This window comes from Anguilla rostrata, chromosome 1 (genome assembly GCF_018555375.3).
Source record: "Anguilla rostrata isolate EN2019 chromosome 1, ASM1855537v3, whole genome shotgun sequence".
NCBI lineage: Eukaryota > Metazoa > Chordata > Actinopteri > Anguilliformes > Anguillidae > Anguilla > Anguilla rostrata.
This window is the reverse complement of record NC_057933.1, coordinates 83,945,697-83,966,156: the sequence shown is the minus strand read 5'-3', so window position 1 is coordinate 83,966,156 and position 20,460 is coordinate 83,945,697. Positions and strand designations below refer to the sequence as shown.

Here is a 20,460-nt window from a genome sequence, read left to right as displayed (position 1 = left end):
GTAAGTCTACGGTACAAATGCGATCAAAATACAAAGTCAATAATTTTTTCTCACAAGAACAAATAGTCATAATATGTGTATTTTATTCGTCTTATGACTGTCCATGGGTCGATTTCATGATTTATTGCGTCATTTGGGCACAGTGCCAATATTTGTTCTGGACCAACGAGGTACAGCTTGCGTCACTTCCGGATTACTGCAGATGACTGAGCTACAATAGGGGCTACAGTCTATGGTCACTGGGGTGGGCGGTGGCGCCTCTTGGCCTTGACATTGCGGCTCCGGCCACGGTCCGCCTGTGCTAAGTCTGAAAATGCAGGCATCCCATTTCGTGGTGATTTCATTATGGCGTGTGCTATTTACAGCTGCACTAGACGACCATAAAATAATCCTCCTCTTAAGTTTTTCGGTAGCCGAGTCATTTTTACGATTTCCTTTAGCCTAGTTAACCAAATAATTACTTGACAGAAAGCGTAATCAGCTTGCTATATTTGGTAGTCCAGTAGTAGCCTATGCTAGAACAGTTCGCAACTTCGGCTACCAAGCCATTTGACTAGCTAGCTAACCTTAACCGGCAAACATTCAATCTGTCAGACGTGTTTGACGGCTTGTCAGTCGTGTACATTCCATAAATGTCTACCTGGGCCATGCTTCACGCATGTGACAAAGCTACTATAATCCCGATTTTGGGATAAACACTTTTTCAGTTTCACGAAGCGAATTGAGAGTCTCAAGGTTCATTTGCTGAATATACAACACACGATGAAATCACACACACAGAAGTTAACGAAATTAACCATCTTGGCATTTAGAAAGGAACATGTTTTTAGCATTTAAGAGACCGACAAGCTAGGCATTTAAGACAGTGGTTATCAGTATCGGTTCTGGGGGCTCCTTGCGTATATTGGCTTTTCTCCATTGGTTTTGATGATTTACAAGAAAAAAATAATAGCCTAATAATAATTAGAAATTCAATGTAGGCTACATAATTTTTGTCTTCATGCACCATGTGGAAAACTTGCTGTACAAAGTGCGTTGTCATATTTACACGCCTGCAGATCAGTTATTAAAATACTTGGTAGATTTGTTAATCACCGCTGACAGTGTTAATTTTCATTCGGTAGAAAGTGATTTGCGAACGATCGGTCAGCTAGCGTCACCCAGCAAGTGAACACCACAAACGGCGATGGAGTAGCTAGTAGCAGTTACTGGCTTATTAACTGACTGTGGCGAAAACCTACGACGATAACTTGCTCGGTTAACAGCAGATCTACCATCTAACGAAAATTAGCCTAGTCAAATCACCAGTAGCCTACACATCTCTGATTGATTGACCATCAGTGTAGTCAATGTTCTTCCCCTGTGGTTCATATTGCTAATGCGTGAGCTAACCACGGATAGCCAGCCTACCTAGCTCACTGGCAAGCTGATATGCTAGCTAAGCATATTCGTTTTGCAGAGAAACATAAATTGAAGATAACTGAACATAGCCTAATTGTATTTTTAATGTCATACATATAACGTGATTACATGACACAGTACAGTCACGGATGGAAATTAAACTCCGTAAACATCTGATAATATATTTTAAAACATAACGGCAGACAGTCAGCTATCCTCGTTCAGGTTGATGGGCTTTTCCGCTCCGGACTGTCAATCACATTGTAAAAATCACAAGACCGCTTAACTCTATGGTTTTGGCTCCAAATCGAGAAAATGGCCGCGCCCGCCATTGAGCTTCAAAACGTGTTTTTAGAGACCCACGGAGAGTCAATGGGTGACATCACAGTAGCTTTGTCCATATTTTTTACAGTCTCTGGTCTATGCCCCCCAGAAGTTCCACGCAAAATATCAGGAGCAATGGCCGTGGCTCCGCCCCTGAAAACTTCCGCACCTTGCATTTTGCACATTGTGCAATTATGATTTTGACATTAGCCACCAAGGAGCTTCAGGTAATAATTTGGCTAAACCTCTAGTTACAAAAGCCTACATTCCTAGATAATTTTTCAATTGAATACTTCTTTTTTTCATTAGGCCTGTATGATGTGTGCCTATATAAGCTGATTCAATTATTTAATTATTAAATAAAAATGGAAATCATGAACAGAAACTTGGTTTTATTCATAATTGACAGTGTTTTACATTGCAACATAAGCTTTTTTTTTACATTACAACATAAGTTTCTGTAAATACTTGAAAATGAAAACATATGTTACAATATACAAAATAAATAATTTCCATTTTTATTGAATAAGTGAATGCAATTCACTTATGGTTATGAGTTTGTATAAGGACACATATCATATAATGAAATATTAATCATGAAAAAATTGTTTTAAGCAGGTGTACTCAAACTTTTGACTTGAAAGTATATCATAATATAGCCCAGTGCAGTGCAAGTGATATTTTAGAACCATGTCAAATTATACAATTTTGCCTTATCACAACAGTCGAAACTAGAATTATGAAGAAAGGCTTGTGTGTGCGTGTGTGCATGCAATGCGAAGTGGTGCGAAAGCATGTGAACTAAGCATTACACTGACTATTGTGGTACTCAAAATATTTTCCTAAGGTTGGCAGGTCTGCAATACCCACAGACACTGTGGCCCTCCAGGACTGGAGTTAAACCCGCAGACACTGCTGCCCTCCAGGACTGGAGTTAAACCTGCAGACACTGCGTCCCTCCAGGACTGGAGTTAAACCTGCAGACACTGCGTCCCTCCAGGACTGAAGTTAAACCCGCAGACACTGTGGCCCTCCAGGACTGGAGTTAAACCCGCAGACACTGTGGCCCTCCAGGACTGGAGTTAAACCCGCAGACACTGTGGCCCTCCAGGACTGGAGTTAAACCTGCAGACACTGCTGCCCTCCAGGACTGGAGTTAAACCTGCAGACACTGCGGCCCTCCAGGACTGGAGTTAAACCTGCAATCACTGCAGCCCTCCAGGACTGGAGTTAAACCTGCAGACACTGCGGCCCTCCAGGACTGGAGTTAAACCCGCAGACACTGCTGCCCTCCAGGACTGGAGTTAAACCTGCAGACACTGTCCTTAGGTCACTCAGAGATTATCCCTTCCTGACTTTCAGGTTATATAATAACATTTATACAGCGGGAGCCACCCTGTGAATTAGAGGCCATTTCCTGTCACAGATCACAGGCAGATCTTATTGGGGGATAAGGCTCCTGCCTTTGCATTGCTTATCATCAGGAAACAGATGCGCACAGACTTTCTGGAACTGTCCGAGCAAAGCAGGAAGTGGAAGGGGGTGCTGGAGGTGAATTCTGGGAATGTTCTCAGCCAAATTCCGTTCACACTCTTCCTATCTGGAGCAGCAACAGGATCAGGAGCTCCCTGTTGCCTGAGACCAGCTTTCATCCCTTTCCTCTTCACCTTCCTCTTCCTCAAAGGGCAGCAGTGTAGCGTGTGGAGTGGCTCATCCCTGCTGGACTCTCAGAGAAAAGCACCTCCAGTCTGTCCCTCATATTGAGGCGCCGCCCTGCTGGTAGACCTGGGGATAACGCCACTGTGTGGACCAGCTGCCCCTGGGGGCCTCCTGAGGGAGACGGGTCAGAGAAGGGGGAGGGGCAAGTAAGGCTGGCTCCGCCCCAAAAGCATGCTGGGCACCCCAGCGAATCCGAGCCTCCCATCCCGGAGTGGCCCCGCCCTTGCCCGTGGGCAGGTGGAGGTGAGCCCTCTGTTTGGGGTGGGGCGCTGGGGCGCGGGGGTGGGCCCAGCTGCCCGGGGCGGGGCAGCAGCATCGGCGGAGGAGCACGCACACCTCCAGCAGGTTGAAGAGCAGCGACACGCCCGCCATGGCCTGCATGTACACGGTGAAGACGGTCTTCTCCTTGGGCCGCGACACGAAGCAGTCGACCGTGTGTGGGCACGGCCAGCGCTGGCACACGTAGTGGGCGGGCACGGTGAAGCCGTACACGTGCCACAGCACCAGGATGAAGGCCGCCTCCAGCAGCAGCTTGAGGACGGTGACGCACAGGTACACCCGGAACAGCTTGCCTCTCAGCCTGGGCACATTCGGGGGTACCCTCCCACCCTGCCCTGCGCCCTCTCTCTCCCGCCCTCCCTCCTTCTCCTTCTTCTCCACCTTCGAGTCCCTTCCCTTCGCCTCCTCCTCCCTCTTCCTCCTCTCCTCCTCCTCCTCCTCCTCCCTCTTCCTCTGCCCCCTGGCGTGCAGGGCGGCGTAGCTGAGGTAGAAGATGGCGGGCGAGGCGACGATGATGACCTGCAGGATGAAGAAGCGGAAGTGGGAGATGGGGAAGGCCTTGTCGTAGCAGACGGCCTCACAGCCCGGCTGCAGCGTGTTGCAGACAAAGTCGGACTGCTCGTCGCCCCACACCGACTCAGCCGCCGTGCTCAGCACCAGCACGCGGAACAGGAAGAGCACCGTCAGCCACATCTTCCCCACACCTGTGGAGTGCACCTGCCCCTGCTCCAGCAGGAGCTCCATAAAGGTCCAGTCTGACTTCGACATCCTCTGCACCTGCAGCAGCAACAACAACAACAACTATAATCACAATGGAATAACAAAACAGCTCTAATAACAACGACAATAATACGTCAGTAGTGTAGCACAGTGAATAAGGAAGAGCTTGTAACCGAAAGGTCATAGGTTCGATTCTTGGGTAGGGCACTGCCATTGTACCCTTGAGCAAGGTACTTAACCTGCATTGCTTCAGTATATATCCAGCTGTGTAAATGGATAATGTAAAAAAAAAAAAATGACTATGTAAAATTTGTGTAAGTCGCTCTGGATAAGAGCGTCTGCTAAATGCCTGTAATGTAATGTAATGTACCAACAACTATAATCACAATGGTATTAACAACATCAACTCCAATAACAATGACAATAATAACAACAACTACAGCAGTCACTCCAAAAATAACCACAATAGCAATAACAACATCAAAAGCAACAACAACAATAAAAATAATCATAATAGTAATAGCATCAATATAATAATAACAACAAGAATAAAAATAATCACAAATAGTAATAACATCAACTACAACAATAACAACAAGAGTAATAATAATAATAATAATAATAATAAATTCATATTAGGATTACAAATTTTACCATAACTGAAGAGGAACAGTAACATTATTTGAATTATTTTAGTAGAAAAACGTCATCCAATAAATAATATTTATGTTTATTCAATATATTTGTACCTACATGAAAATTAAAGTGACTCTCAGTTAATATTTTCGTAGGTTTGACGATTTTCTGTTTAAGCAGAAGATAAACGGCAGAATCAGCAGAAGGATCGTACCGTCGGCGAGCTCTGGTCCTCCGTCTGAAAGCAGGCTGCTAACTCCCGCAGCACTTTCACTTCTTATAATAAATAGCTCTAATTGCTGGGAGGGGGAAATGTTTTCTCTGATCTGTGGATAAAACCGAAACTAGAAGTTGGTCTTAGGAGAGCCGTTCAAGGATTTTTGTATTAAAAAACAAAGTCACATTTTTTTCAATTTACAATGTGTGTATATTATTTTAGGCTAACTCTTTTTGTAAAAAAAAAAAAAGTTGTGTAATTGAAGTAAATTTTCTCTGTGGCGATCAGAAAAAGGATTGTTTTTAGCTTCATAAAACGCTCCTTCTTTGTCACAGACTTCCTTGTTTTCTGGGATTTCTTCCCCCAGAACATTAAGATGCAGTACTCTTGTAAACAAATTAAGGACAGTACTGTAGAAACATTTTACCTTGATATTGTTTTCCTAGGGAAGCATAACCTTTTTCAGTTTTTATATAGTTGCGGTGTTTATATTTAGTGCACACTACACACAGGCTTATGCATGTGTATGTGTACGTATGTATATATGTATGTATGTCTGCAGGTATGACATATATGTATGTATGTATGTTTGTTTGTATGTGTGTATGTATGTGTGTTTGTTTGTATGTGTATATGTGTGTATGTATGTTTGTTTATATGTGTGTTTGTATGTGTGTATGTATGTTTGTTTATATGTGTGTATATATGTACAGAGTTGTGTCACAGACCCAGCAAACGCACTCTTCCCAGTGCTCATGGGTTTAAATATCAACAGTAAAAATAACAGGAAAAGGTGACAGTGGAAAATGGAGTGGGGGCGGGGGGGCATGAGGGCAGGATAGTGCAGAGGGTGGGGGGAGTGGGGGGGGGGGGGGTTGGGTGGATCAACCTCCAGCTTCCTTTCTGTTGAATAAACTTGCTGACTCAGTACAGCTGAGTTTACTCAGACAGTTTGGCCTTCAGACCATTGGAGCAGGGCAGAATAATCCCCTGACTGCGTTTCCCTGTGTGTTCAGCTGATTCAGTGCCAGAGCATCAGGGAGCCCCAAACTCACAGCACATCACTGCAGTCTATATGGGGGCAGTGTAGGGTAGGGGTTAGGGGCTGGGTGGGGTGTAGTGTAGGGGTTAGGGGCTGGGTTTGATAAGGTGGGGGTGTAGTGTAGGGGTTAGGGGCTGGGTGGGGTGTAGTGTAGGGGTTAGGGGCTGGGTTTGATGAGGTGGGGGTGTAGTGTAGGGGTTAGGGGCTGGGTGGGGGTGTAGTGTAGGGGTTAGGGGCTGGGTGGGGGTGTAGTGTAGGGGTTAGGGCTGGGTTGATAAGGTGGAGGTGTAGTGTAGGGTTAGGGTGGGTTTGATGAGGTGGGGGTGTAGTGTAGGGGTTAGGGGCGGTTTGATAGGTGGGGGTGTAGTGTAGGGGTTAGGGGCTGGGTTTGATTGGTGGGGGTGTAGTGTAGGGGTAGGGGCTGGGTTGATAGATGGGGTGTAGTGTAGGGGTTAGGGCCTGGGTGGGGTGTAGTGTAGGGGTTAGGGGCTGGGTTTGATAAGATGGGGGTGTAGTGTAGGGGTTAGGGCTGGGTTGATAGGTGGGGTGTAGTGTAGGGGTTAGGGGCTGGGTTTGATGAGGTGGGGGTGTATGTAGGTGTTAGGGGCTGGGTGGGGTGTAGTGTAGGGGTTAGGGAGCTGGGTTTGATAAGGTGGGGGTGTAGTGTAGGGGTTAGGGCTGGGTGGGGGTGTAGTGTAGGGTTAGGGAGCTGGGTTGATGATGGGGGGTGTAGTGTAGGGGTTAGGGCTGGGTGGGGTGTAGTGTAGGGTTAGGGAGCTGGGTTGTAAGGTGGGGTGTAGTGTAGGGGTTAGGGGCTGGGTTTGATGAGGTGGGGTGTAGTGTAGGTGTTAGGGGCTGGTGGGTGTAGTGTAGGGGTATAGGGAGCTGGGTTTGATAGGTGGGGGTGTAGTGTAGGTGTTAGGGCTGGGTGGGGGTGTAGTGTAGGGGTATAGGGAGCTGGGTTTGATAAGGTGGGGGTGTAGTGTAGGAGTATAGTGAGCTGGGTTGATAAGATGGGTGTAGTATAGGGGTAGGGGCTGGTGGGGTTAGTGTAGGGTAGGGCTGGGTGGGGGTGTGTGTAGGGTTAGGGAGCTGGGTTGATAGGGGGGTGTAGTGTAGGGTAGGAGCTGGGTTGATAAGGTGGGGTGTAGTGTAGGGGTTAGGGAGCTGGGTTTGATAAGGTGGGTGTAGTGTAGGGTTAGGGCGGGTTGATGAGGTGGGGGTGTAGTGTAGGGGTTAGGGGCTGGGTGGGGGTGTAGTGTAGAGGTAGGGTGGGTGGGGTGTAGTGTAGGGGTTAGGGCTGGGTTGATGAGGGGGTGTAGTGTAGGGTTAGGCGGGTGGGTGTAGTGTAGGGTAGGGTGGGTGGGTGTAGTGAGGGGTTAAGGGTGGGTTGAGAGGTGGGGTGTAGGTAGGTTGGGGCTGGTGGGGGTGTAGTGTAAGGTTAGGCTGGTGGGGTGTAGTGTAGGGTGGGCTGGGTGGGGGTGTAGTGTAGGGTTAGGGGCGGGTGGGGGTGTAGTGTAGGGGTTAGGGCTGGGTTTGATGAGGTGGGGTGTAGGTAGGGGTTAGGGCTGGGGGGGGTGTAGTGTAGGGGTTAGGGAGGGTTGATGAGGTGGGGGGTATGAGGGGTTAGGGTGGGTGGGTGTAGGTAGGGTTAGGAGCTGGGTTTGATAAGTGGGGGTGTAGTGTGGGGTTAGGGGCTGGGTTGATGAGGTGGGGTGTAGGTAGGGTTAGGGAGCTGGGTTTGATGAGGTGGGGGTGTAGTGTAGGGGTTAGGGCTGGTTTGATAAGATGGGGTGTGTGGGGTTAGGGCTGGGTGGGGTGTAGTGTAGGGTTAGGGGCTGGGTTTGTAGGGGGGGTGTAGTGTAGGGTATAGTGAGCTGGGTTGATAAGATGGGGTGTAGTATAGGGGTAGGGCTGGGTGGGGTGTAGTGTAGGGGTTAGGGCTGGTGGGGGGTGTGTAGGGGTTAGGGGCTGGTTTGATGAGGTGGGGGTGTAGGTAGGGTTAGGGGCTGGTGGGTGTAGTGTAGGGGTTAGGGCTGGGTGGGGTGTAGTGAGGGTTAGGGGCTGGGTTGATAAGGTGGGTGTAGTGTAGGGGTATAGTGAGCTGGGTTGATAAGAGGGGTGTAGTTAGGGGTTAGGGGCTGGTGGGGTGTGGGGTTAGGGGCTGGTGGGGTGTAGTGTAGGGGTTAGGGCTGGGTTTGAGGTGGGGGTGTAGTGTAGGGTTAGGGGCTGGGTGGGGGTGTAGGTAGGGTTAGGGCTGGGTTTGGAGGTGGGGTGTAGTTAAGGGTTAGGGCTGGGTGGGGGTGTAGGTAGGGGTTAGGGGCTGGGTGGGGGTGTAGTGTAGGGGTTAGGGGCTGGGTTTGATGAGGTGGGGGTGTAGTGTAGGGGTTAGGGCTGGGGGGGGTGTAGTGTAGGGGTTAAGGGGCTGGTTTGATGAGGTGGGGGTGTAGTGTAGGGGTTAGGGCGGGTGGGGTGTAGTGTAGGGGTAGGGGCTGGGTGGGGGTGTAGTGTAAGGGTTAGGGGCTGGGTTTGATGAGGTGGGGTGTAGTGTAGGGGTTGGGGCTGGGGGGGGTGTGGTAGGGGTAGGGGCTGGTTTATGAGGTGGGGGTGAGTGTAGGGGTTAGGGGCTGGGTTTGTGAGGTGGGGGTGTAGGTAGGGTTAGGGGTGGGTTTGATAGGTGGGGGGTGTGTAGGGGTTAGGGGCTGGGTGGGGGTGTGTGTGGGGTTGGGGCTGGTGGGGTGTAGTGTGGGGTTAGGGGCTGGGTGGAGGTGGGGGTGTGTGTAAGGGTTGGGGCTGGGTTTGATGGGTGGGGGTGTGTGTAGGGTTAGGGGGTGGGGGGTAGTGTAGGGGTTAGGGGCGGGTGTGGGGGGTGTAGTGTAGGGTTAGGGGCTGGGTTTGATGAGGTGGGGTGTAGTAGGGTTAGGCGGGTGGGGGTGTAGTGTGGGTTAGGGGCTGGGTGGGGGGTGTGTTAGGGGTAGGGGCTGGGTTTGTAGGTGGGGTGTAGTGTAGGGGTTAGGGGCTGGGTGGGGGTGTAGTGTAGGGGTTAGGGGCTGGGTTGATGAGGTGGGGGTGTTTAGGGTTAGGGGCTGGGTGGGGTGTAGTGTAGGGTTAGGGCTGGGTGGGGGGTGTAGTGTAGGGTTAGGGGCTGGTTTGATGATGGGGGGTGTAGTGTAGGGTTAGGGGGCTGGGTGGGGGTGTAGTGTAGGGGTTAGGGGCTGGGTTTGATAGGTGGGGGTGTGTAGTGGTTAGGGGTGGTTAGGGTGGGTTGGGGCTGGGTGGGGTGTAGTGTAGGGGTTAGGGCTGGGTTTGATGAGGTGGGGGTGTAGTGTAGGGGTTAGGGGCTGGGTTTGATAAGGTGGGGGTGTAGTGTAGGGTTTAGGGGCTGGGTGGGGGTGTAGTGTAGGGGTTAGGGGCTGGGTGGGGTGTACTGTAGGGGTTAGGGAACTGGGTTTGATGAGTGTGTGTTTGAGTGTGAGTGTGTGTTTTCTGCGTGTGTACGTGTTTGTGTGTATGTATCTGTGCGTGTGTTTGAGTGTGTGTGTGTGTGTTTTGTGCGTGTGAACGTATTTGTGTGTATGTATCTGTGCGTGTGTTTGAGTGTGTGTGTGTTTGAGTTTTGTGCGTGTGAACGTATTTGTGTGTATGTATCTGTGCGTGTGTTTGAGTGTGTGTGTGTTTGAGTTTTGTGCGTGTGAACGTATTTGTGTGTATGTATCTGTGCGTGTGTTTGAGTGTGTGTGCGTTTGAGTTTTGTGTGTGTGAACGTATTTGTTTCTATGTAACTGTGTGTGTGTTTGAGTGTGTCTGTGTTTGAGTTTTGTGCGTGTGAACGTATTTGTGTGTATGTATCTGTGCTGTGTTTGAGTGTGTGTGTGTGTGTTTGAGTTTTGTGCGTGTGAACGTATTTGTGTGTATGTATCTGTGTGTGTGTTTGAGTGTGTGTGTGTGTTTGAGTTTTGTGCATGTGTATGATTTCTTGGAAGGTTGCCTTGGAAACCTTGTCTCTTCCAGGCTCAGTTGTGTTTTGCAGCTCCACATGATCACATGGTTATTTAATTTATTTAACTAAGGCTTATTTCTGACCATCTTTTCATTGACAAAACTGCTCATGAAGAATTTAACTGCAGTGCAACTGTGGGATAATCTATGTTACGCGATGTAACTGTAATTACTGGAGGAAATATTTCTACTTATTGAAGTAAACCACAATTCTGCCTTGTTATTAATGGAATGCCATTGCGTACACAGAAGGGAAAATTCTCATTCTGGAAATAAATTCTGGCCAAGAATTTTGGACTTGACATAAATTAAATCTTGACATAAATCATTTTTTTAATATGCAACCTGAGTTGCCGTTGTTATTGTTGCTCTTTTCTTCTTTTGTGGCTTCTTCTTTGCTGCCCCCTGCTGTCTGAACTGGAGTGGTGTGTATAATGGCTGGCTTGCTGAAATCACAGTGTTTGACAGACAGACCTCCCTGTGAAATAATAACCATCCACACACAATTCAGTGAAATACTTGCAAAAACGTTTTGTTATAAAATATAGAATTATCATAACATTTGTGTTTTTGATTTCTAAATATGTGTGGAAGGCTATAAAAGAAGACAAATGACCCCCTCCCCCCAGACTGCACTCTAAACCCGCTCTTAGAACTGGCACCTACAGCCAAACCCTCAAAACTACCTCCCAAGAGCCCACACTCCCCCCCCCCCCCCCCCCCATAGGTGTGCCCTAAACCCACCAGTAGGACCATGCCTGGGAGCCCACCCCTACAATTACCAGTGCTGCTCATCTCCACATCCTGCAGGCTGCAGTGTCTGCAGGTATTCTCTCGAAATGTATCACTCACTATTGCACTATTATCTTATTTTATGTCACTGTGACATACACAACCTTGTAGTGCTACTGATCCGATCGATTCTGATTCTATTCTACCTGCACCTTGAGTTTCCATGATTATTTCAGGTGGTGTAGTCTATGTGAATCAGTGTAGTGCCTTATCGAGCGACACTGTGAGCCTCAGACTATTCCAGTTTAGTAGTTTAGTTTATTTTACATAAACCCATCCCTAGAACTGAGCCACACCCACTCCTGCAGGCACTCCTACAGCCACACCCACTCTAATAGCCACACCCATTCACACAGCCACACCTACTCATGCAGCCACACCCACTCTAATAGCCACACCCATTCACACAGCCACACCCACTCCTGCAGCCACTCCCACAGCCACACCTCACGTCGCTACACCATTCTCTTTTCCTTTTTACATCAGTTCATCCCAATGTTGGAGATGTGGGCATATACCATCTCGTTCTCAATGTTGATGATGTCACATCACAATTCGTTCATCCTAATGTTGGAGATGATGGGTCACATACACCATTCAGTGCATCCCCTAATGTTGGAGATGATGGGTCACATACACCATTCAGTTCGTCCCCTAATGTTGGAAATGATGGGTCACATACACCATTCAGTGCATCCCCTAATGTTGGAGGTCACCTGGAGGTCACCCACTCAGCCATCTCCTGCCTCCAGACGCTCCAAACGAAGCAGGTTCCCATTTTCACCCCCACTCCTCTGATCAGTGTCCCACTTCAGGGGACGCTGGCCTTTCGTGAATGCCCCGCCCGGGAGAACGTCTCTTTCCCTCTCCAGCACCACTCTGATAAAAGCGCAATGAACTGATAATCAATCACTTTGCCGAATGTTCCTTTGCATCTGGGGGCGTGATAATGGCGGCCTGACTCAGAGAGGGATGAGAAAGCCACCTCATGCACGCGTGGCTCTCCCTCTTTCACATTTCTCCGCGGTCTTTGTCTCCAGCGCGAGCAACATGAGGGAGGAAGAAAGAGAGAGCCGGGAAAGGAGAGAGAGAAAAATAAAAGAGTGAGGGTGACAGAAAGAGAGAGACACAGACGGCTGGAGACAGTTGGCAGCCATTAATAATTCCGAGTAATTACGAGTAACGAGTGGAGTCCTCATCGTTTATCACGGGGAAGATTTTAATGCGTTTCCATCACGTCTGTGAACCGTTTCCACAGCCGTTCAACACAAAATAAATAAAAATAAAACCAGATGTTCACCTCGTGGAACTCCCTATGTCTTTATAAAGCTGGCATGGGAAATGAATGTCTTCACCATAAAATGCTCTGTTACCAACCTTCAAACAGAAACCAGAGATCAGATCCACCTATCAGGAGGGACGTTGGTAACAGCCAAAGAACATGGCTGGTAGTGATTGGATGCTTACTTTAAAAAATATATAATTTGGTGCCCAACGCTGGGCTTCCCACCATATTTTGGAATGTCCAGTTAATCACAACTGCCTTCATGACCCCCACTCCCCCCCCACCCCCGTCACTGCTGAGGGTACTCCTCGGCTTTCCTCCAAAACACATGACTCATCCTCCTGTTTCTATATGCACCACCGCCAAACTCGCACAGACCGGAGTCAAAGGAAGACCTCTCTCCACTCAGCAGCCCACGGGCACCCCAATGCCCAGCGGGGACACCAGATGAGCACAGAGCCCCCTGAAGCCACCCACACTCGACACAATCACCAATTACACACCGCCCCCTGCAGAGCTGCCGGCTCCAGTCCGCACTGCCACACTCCGAGTTCGATCTGAGACCATAGGACTCATCCATGCACCACAGCGGGGGGGGGGGGGTTGCGTTCTTCTGATGCCCCTGCAGGGTTCGGAGGCGTCATGTCTGTCCTGATTCTGCCAGCGAATCAGAGCAACAGCATCAAAGTCAGAACTGTCAAAGTGGGGGTAATTTATGCACATTTCCTGTTTTATGACTAGGCTTATGCATTTTGTATTTTGTGGCATGAGTCACTATTTTCGCACAATGGGTTCAGCCGCTGAGAAACCTCAGATTCTTAAAAATGCACAGATGAACAGGAAGTGATGACATCATGCTCGCTTTTATAGAGCAGGGCTTTACACACATAGTCCTGGTGTTCCCGTGCGTGTGCTTGTTTTTGCTGCAGTCGATCTCTTGACCAGTTTTGGCTGTTGAAATCATGGCACTTAAGTTTTTTCAGAATGTTTTCCTTGAATTTATTACAATTGCATGATGGTTTGGCTCATACATTTTTATTCAGTGCCAATAGTTTGGAGCTCAGTTATTTCATTACATTACATTTATTTTCCTGTACGTCTATCATTTAAACAATTATAATGGAATAATTAGCAACATTGCAGAAAGGGAAAGAATTTCAAGTGACTGATGAAAACTCCTGGGACTTGAATAAGGGTCATTATTTTTCATGGCATACATGGCTGTTTCAGGCAAAATGTGGCATGCAAGAGCAAATCCATTACACATGAAAAAGTTTTGAATTAATAGCAGTTAGCAACTCATTTAGATTGCCTTTCCTGGAGTTTCCAGTGTGGTCTTTATCATTTTCCGCATGTCTACTTGTGCCCAGCTATTGAAACAATCTAACCAATAATCTCATGATCTGAAAAATGTAAAATACTCGCCTGTATACACCGGCGTGATGAAGGTTGTCCAGACTTCGGTCGATTTAAACGACGAGTCTTTCCCTCATCACACTGGCCTGAACCTCCTGTCCCCCGGGATCCTGGTACACGCTCAGCGTGATGCGCACAGTAAAATGTGCGGTGTTAACTCAGCTCTAGCACAGGCCAGTCCATGTGTGCTCTGTAAGAGTTGATTGTTTAACTGAGCATGAATCAGTGGTAAAATGTAGGCACCGAGCAGGTTTCCTGATGACTGCGGTCAGGGCAGAAAAGATAGCGAACATGTTTGCCAAACTCAGATCACAGTGAGAGTGTCAGTTAGTCAGTATTTAAATGTTCGAGCTAAGAACCATCGCGTCTTAGTCTGCGATCCTTATGAGTAAAATGGAGCCGACGTTTCCGGAAGCTCCTCTACTGAACAGAATATGGCCTTGTCCTCTTCAGTTACTGCTGTTACTGACATAAGACCTAATCCAAAGTAATACCAGTCACCCGCTACAGTACCGCGAGCAGAGATAGCCACTCGCTACAGTACCACCAGCAGAGCTAGCCACATGCTACAGAACAGTGAGCAGAGTTAGTATACCCGCTACAGTACCACGAGCAGAGCTAGCCACTCGCTACAGTACCGCGAGCAGAGCTAGCCACATGCTATAGAACAGTGAGTAGAGCTAGCCACCCGCTACAGTACCGCGAGGAGAGCTAGCCACATGCTACAGAACAGTGAGCAGAGCTAGTATACCCGCTACAGTACCGTGAGCAAAGCTAGTTCACCTTCTGCAGTACTGCGAGCAGAGCTAATTCACCCACTACAGTACCGCCAGCAGAGGTAGTCACCCGCTACAGTACCGCAAGCAGAGCTAGTCACCCGCTACAGTACCGCAAGCAGAGCTAGCCACATTCTACAGTACCACAAGCAGAGCTAGTCACCCGCTACAGTACCGCGAACAGAGCTAGCCACATGCTACAGTACCGTGAGCAGAGCTAGTATACCCGCTACAGTACCGCAAGCAGAGCTAGCCACCCGCTACAGTACCACGAGCAGAGCTAGCCACATTCTACAGTACCGCAAGCAGAGCTAGTCACCCGCTACAGTACCGCGAGCAGAGCTAGCCACATGCTACAGTACCGCGAGCAGAGCTAGCCACATGCTACAGTACCGCGAGCAGAGCTAGCCACATGCTACAGTACCGCGAGCAGAGCTAGTATACCCGCTACAGTACCGCAAGCAGAGCTAGCCACCCGCTACAGTACCGCGAGCAGAGCTAGTCACCCGCTACAGTACCGCCAGCAGAGCTATCCACCCGCTACAGTACCGCAAGCAGAGCTAGTCACCCGCTACAGTACCGCGAGCAGAGCTAGTCACCCGCTACAGTACCGCGAGCAGAGCTAGTCACCCGCTACAGTACCACGAGCAGAGCTATCCACCCGCTACAGTACCGCAAGCAGAGTAGTTCACACCCGCTACAGAGTTACGCTACGTACGCAGCAGAGCTAGTCACCCGCTACAGTACCGCGAGCAGAGCTAGTCACCAGCTACAGTACCGCCAGCAGAGCTAGTATACCTGCTACAGTACCGCCAGCAGAGCTAGTTCACCCTATAAACACAGGAAGCACACAAATGCTCACATAGGGGCGGTGGTGCAAAGATAAATGGAGCACGCATTGTGTAGCCGATAATACACTTAGAGAACAGAAACCAAAGTTTATCTGCCAAAGGTAAAAAAAAATATCCCCTTTCTCGTTCCCTGGACATGTAGTTATCTCAACATTCTGATTTTACCCATGAGAGAGCTGCAAAATGCTTTTTGACTCCTGAACACACTGCTGTGTCAAGAACATTATGCTACAGCCATTTAGCAGACATTCTTTTTTCATAGCATTTATACAGCTGGATATATACTGGAACAATGCAGGTTAAGTACATTGCTCAAGGGTATGACAGCAGTGTTCTACCCGGGAATTGAACCTGTGACCTTTAGATTACAAGACCAGCACCCAAACCCATTATACTACGCTGCTGCCCACAAGAACAGACAATAATGTCGACAGAGACATCACACCTTTTCTTTCTGTTTTGTGTTTCAGAGCCTTTTTTGTCACACTACGACACAAACTGTTTACATGTTCAGTGATTCTGCTTTTACTGTGCCACTTTCTTCTACTACTTCTTCGTCTTCTTCCTCTTCTTCAGACTGTGTGTGTGTCTTTATGTCAGTGAGAGGCAGGAAAGCGAGGCAAGATGAACGGTTGTGCGTCGTGTCATATCCGCGAAAACGTCAAGCCGCGAAGCCACAGACTTGAATTGTTCACGCGCTCTAATTATAACACCGATTTCATACAGTCGGTTGAGCTGTTACAGTTATGTTAGCGAATCTATTTAAAGATGCGTGTCACTTTTAAAGGCCAACATCTGAATGGAGCCGCTCACACATGCAATGCAGCCCGTAAGTATTTGGACAGTTATGCAATTTTTGTTGTTTTGGCTTTGTAGTCTTACACATTGAATTTGAAATGATACAGTGATTATTAGGTTAAAGTGAAGACTGTCAGCTTTAATATAAGGGTACTTACATCCATATCCAGTGATCCATGTAGGAACTACAGCCCTTTGTATGCATAGTTCTACCATTTTAGGGGACTAAATCTTAAATAAAGTCACCATATTAAGGCCTGGGTTTCAATTCCTTTGCGTTTGAAAACTGCCTGAAGTATGTGACTGACAGATATCACCAGATGCTGGGTATCTTCCCTGGTGAAGCTCTGTCAGGCCTGTACTACAGCCATCTTCAGTTCCTGTTTGTTTCTGGGGCGTATTGCCTTCAGTCTTGTCTTCATCTGGTGAAACACATGTTCAGTTGGATTCAGGTCAGGTGATTGACTTGGCCAATCAAGAACATTCCACTTTTTGGCCCTGTTAAGCTCCTTGGATGCTTTAGCAGTATGTATGGAAATTCCTCCTGCAAGTTGAAGTGCTGTCCAATGAATTTTGAGGCATTTGGTTGGACTGAGCAGATAGGATGTTTCTGTTGACTTCAGAATTCATCCTGCTGCTGCCATCAGCAGCCACATTATCAATATAGACAAGTGAGCTAGTTCCAGATGCAGTCAAACATGTCTAAGCTACATTTTCACCACCATGTTTCAAAGACAAGGTGGTGTGCTTTGGATCATGAGCAGTTCCTTTCTTTCTCCACTTTTCTCTTTCTATCACTTTTGTACAGGTTAATGCACCTCTCAGTTGTCCACAAGAGTTTGTTCTAGAACTTTTTTCTAATTAACTCTCCAGTAAACTCTAGCCTGGCCTTTCTGGTCTTGAGGTCTTCCAGTTGTTTGAATCCTGCAGTGAACTCTCTGAGGTTTTGCTGATGTAGTCTTCTCATTATTCTGTTCTTGACACGCCTATGCCTGTCATCCTAGAGAGTGTTCATCAGTTTGACACTTGAAAATGAGCTTTTCTTCACAATTTAAAGTATTCCTTGGTCATCCACTACAGTGGTACCACTTCCATGGTATACCAGGTTGTTTGCTATTGCTGAGCTCACCGGTGCATTCTTGCTTCTTGACAATGTAACAAACAGTTGATTTTGACACACACAACGTTTCGCTATGCCTCTGATTGATTTATTTAGATTTGTCAGCCTTGTGATGGCTTGCTTTACTGGCACTGACACTTCTTTGGTCCTCATGTTGAGAGACAACAGCAACAGACTCCGAACGCAAATTTCACACAGAGAATCAATTTCAGACCTTTTGTTAGCGTTTTTGTGCATGAACTTACGATGCAACAACACAAAGCTGGCCAGGAAACGACTGAGTAATTGTCCAATTACTCTTGGTCCCCAAAGTCGAGTGCAGGGGCGACATAATGCATAAAAGGGGTCCTCCCACATTGGTCACCCGGTATGGATGCAAATGCCTGCAAAGTTAAGCTGATCGTCTACACTTAACTGCATAGTCACTGTTTCAATTAAAATCCAAAGTGTTGGAGTACACAGTGAAATGTCAGATTCAGCTCTGAGAACATTTGAGTACAATAGGGACCAGTGTAGGACCATACGTACTCTGTGAGAGTTTATTTAACACTGAACATTTTTACTGTGTATAGAGCCAAAACAACAAAAATTGTTTCATGGTCGAAGTACTTACGGACTGCACTGTGGGAAAACTCTTTAATAAATAGCATTAGCCACAGTGCCACTTAATCAGGGAAGCACACTTGTACGTGTTGCTCCACTCTAACGAGTCTAATGTTGCAGCGGCCGAGAAAGGTCGCCATAGGACACGAGAAAAGTAAGAGATTTTCTGAACATATTCTCTTGAGTCGAATATTGGGGCATTTGTTCACAATCAACAATGGCCAGTGCAACTTCGCTGAGTTTTTCCCCCCAAGACTGTTTTTACGGAACCGTCCTGTTCTGGCCCGGCATAGTGCCCCGCAGCGCTCATTCGGTCCGTCGGCGCTGACCGAGGTCCTGAAATTAGAAATCCGCGCGCAGGCTTTCTTATCACCCTCACGTTTAAAAAAAGAATTTGTCATCCCCACATTCCACGCAGACGGCTGTCCTGCTGCATCGTCATTTAGATTTATCACACTCAGCACCCCCTCGCCACGTCTCCTGCTATTTTTGGTTGCAATTTAAAACGGAAGAATACTAGAATATTGTTTTTTTATGCTGAAATAACGCCTCTTTTTAAAACTATATGTTTCCGTTATTCCGTTACCCTAACTATTCGCCTGTAAAAATCGCAGTTTGAGAAGGCGCATTCCCATCAACTGACTACACGCGAAGTAGCCCTAGTGTTTCATTGGAATTGAAGCTCGCTCTAATATCTAGGCTTCACATAAGAAAATCATAAAACCGATATTTTAAGCATCGCGTTGCCGTTCCCGTCAAAGTTGCGCTGAATTAATTTTCGCTGAATCTCCAAACTTCGCGGAGGGGGCGTTTTACGTAAAGCCTGCAAGTGTCACTTAGCGCGTGGATTGTATTACATTATTTATTTGGCTCACGCAGAGACAGCTAGATGTACAAACGGGTAATTATTCAAGGCGAGTCCCCAAGGGGCATCAAGGCAGTGGCCCGCCGGGAAATCAAACCTGCAACCTACCGTCCTTAACCTCCACATCTCCACAGACAGTGGCGCGGTAACGTTGCCAGATTTATTCGTTGTAAAATAAGTGCTTTGGTCCACAGATGTTCCGCATTGCTTCTCAGTGCATTCTACTTCATTAGAACTGTAACGAACCAAGGTAACTGTTATGACCTCATTCTCCGCGCAACGGCAGTGTGCTTTTAAGATAGGCTTAGCACCGTGAGCAACGCGTGTCATTGAAACAGTGGCCAAAGCTGATGTACCATAGGCCGCCCGCGGAGTCTGTAATATGCTCAGAATTACTTGGTGATTCTGATTACACACTTCTGTGGACTTTTTCCTAACGATGGAAATGATGTGCCTTCGTTCGATTCAGCCTGCCCACGTGATTCTGTGACTGCACTGCCTGGTTATAGATGGAGCGGTGGGCTGTTGGTAATGAGAAGGGGGGGAACCCCCCCATGACGTCAATATCAATCTGGAGGCGGGAAACTATTGATTTACGTGCATGTAGTCAGCCTAGCAGCTGACTTCAGAGGAGTGTAGTTTGACAATTCATAGCCGTGGTGTGTGGGGCGCGGGGGGGTTGGCCCATGCATCTTACTGTGACGAAAGAATTCCCGCGCTGGTCAGTCACGCGGAGATTGAATGAGCGTGAAGGAGGAAAGAATCGTATCTGTGAGCATCATTCACGCGGACACGGTTCCGGCGCAAGCGCCCGTAAAAATCTGGGGTTTAGTCTTCTTGCTTGTGATGATCGAATTACACCGTCTGTAGAATTATAAACGGTCGTCCGTTCCTGCACGTTCTGGGAAACTGCCCAAACTGATAATACAAATTAATATTGCGGCAACAACAACATTAAATAAAGAAATAATCGTATTTTATTTTTATTATTATTATTATGAGAAAATATTAATAATAATAACAAAAAGACGACGATGATGATGATAATGATGATTTTTTTTTTTTTTTTAAATAAAGTGAAATATATTTTTATTTGTGCATGCCCTTTTGAATGGCCAGGCTGCCACCTCACGTCATGCACATTCCCGAGTGTCTATTCTGTTCTGAACGTGCTTCAGTGCACAATTCCTTAATGAACACTGGTGGGGAAATTATCGGGTGATAAAAGATGGATTTTTATGTTCATTTTTATTCGTTCTCAAGATAATCGCTCGTGTTTAATTTTGGAGTGAAAACTTTATGTTTTGTGATCCGTAAAGATGTTGGTACATGAGGTCAATGTGCAGTTTCAGAACTTTCCCATAGCGGTAGATAAACGGTCATTAGCTATAATTGAACGCCTCTATATATGCCTATTTTGAGACAATGAAAGGCATAACAATTAAACGTCACTGAGATGCGCCTCAGTGTATAAATTGATTAGCTAAACGGGGCGTTCGCTCAAAGCGCGCTTCGCTTTAGCCTCTCCTTTGACTCCAATGGTGCCTGGAGAGGGACGCGGACCAATAGAACGCGAGCGCTGCTCGGGGTGGGAGGGGGAGGTGTGTGTGTGCGTGC

The 20,460-nt window shown here is 47.5% G+C and overlaps 1 protein-coding gene across 1 annotated transcript; it reads right to left on the bottom strand.

The window, feature by feature from the left end:
- Positions 1-224: 224 nt before the first annotated feature.
- LOC135241280 (gap junction alpha-4 protein-like) lies at positions 225-5,591 on the bottom strand. Its single transcript, XM_064311534.1, has 2 exons — positions 5,197-5,591; positions 225-4,500 (listed from the first exon to the last, which is right to left on the bottom strand). Exon 2 carries the CDS (start codon positions 4,489-4,491, stop codon positions 3,481-3,483), a length of 1,011 nt encoding a protein of 336 aa, XP_064167604.1. The 5' UTR covers positions 4,492-4,500; positions 5,197-5,591; the 3' UTR covers positions 225-3,480.
- Positions 5,592-20,460: the final 14,869 nt, after the last annotated feature.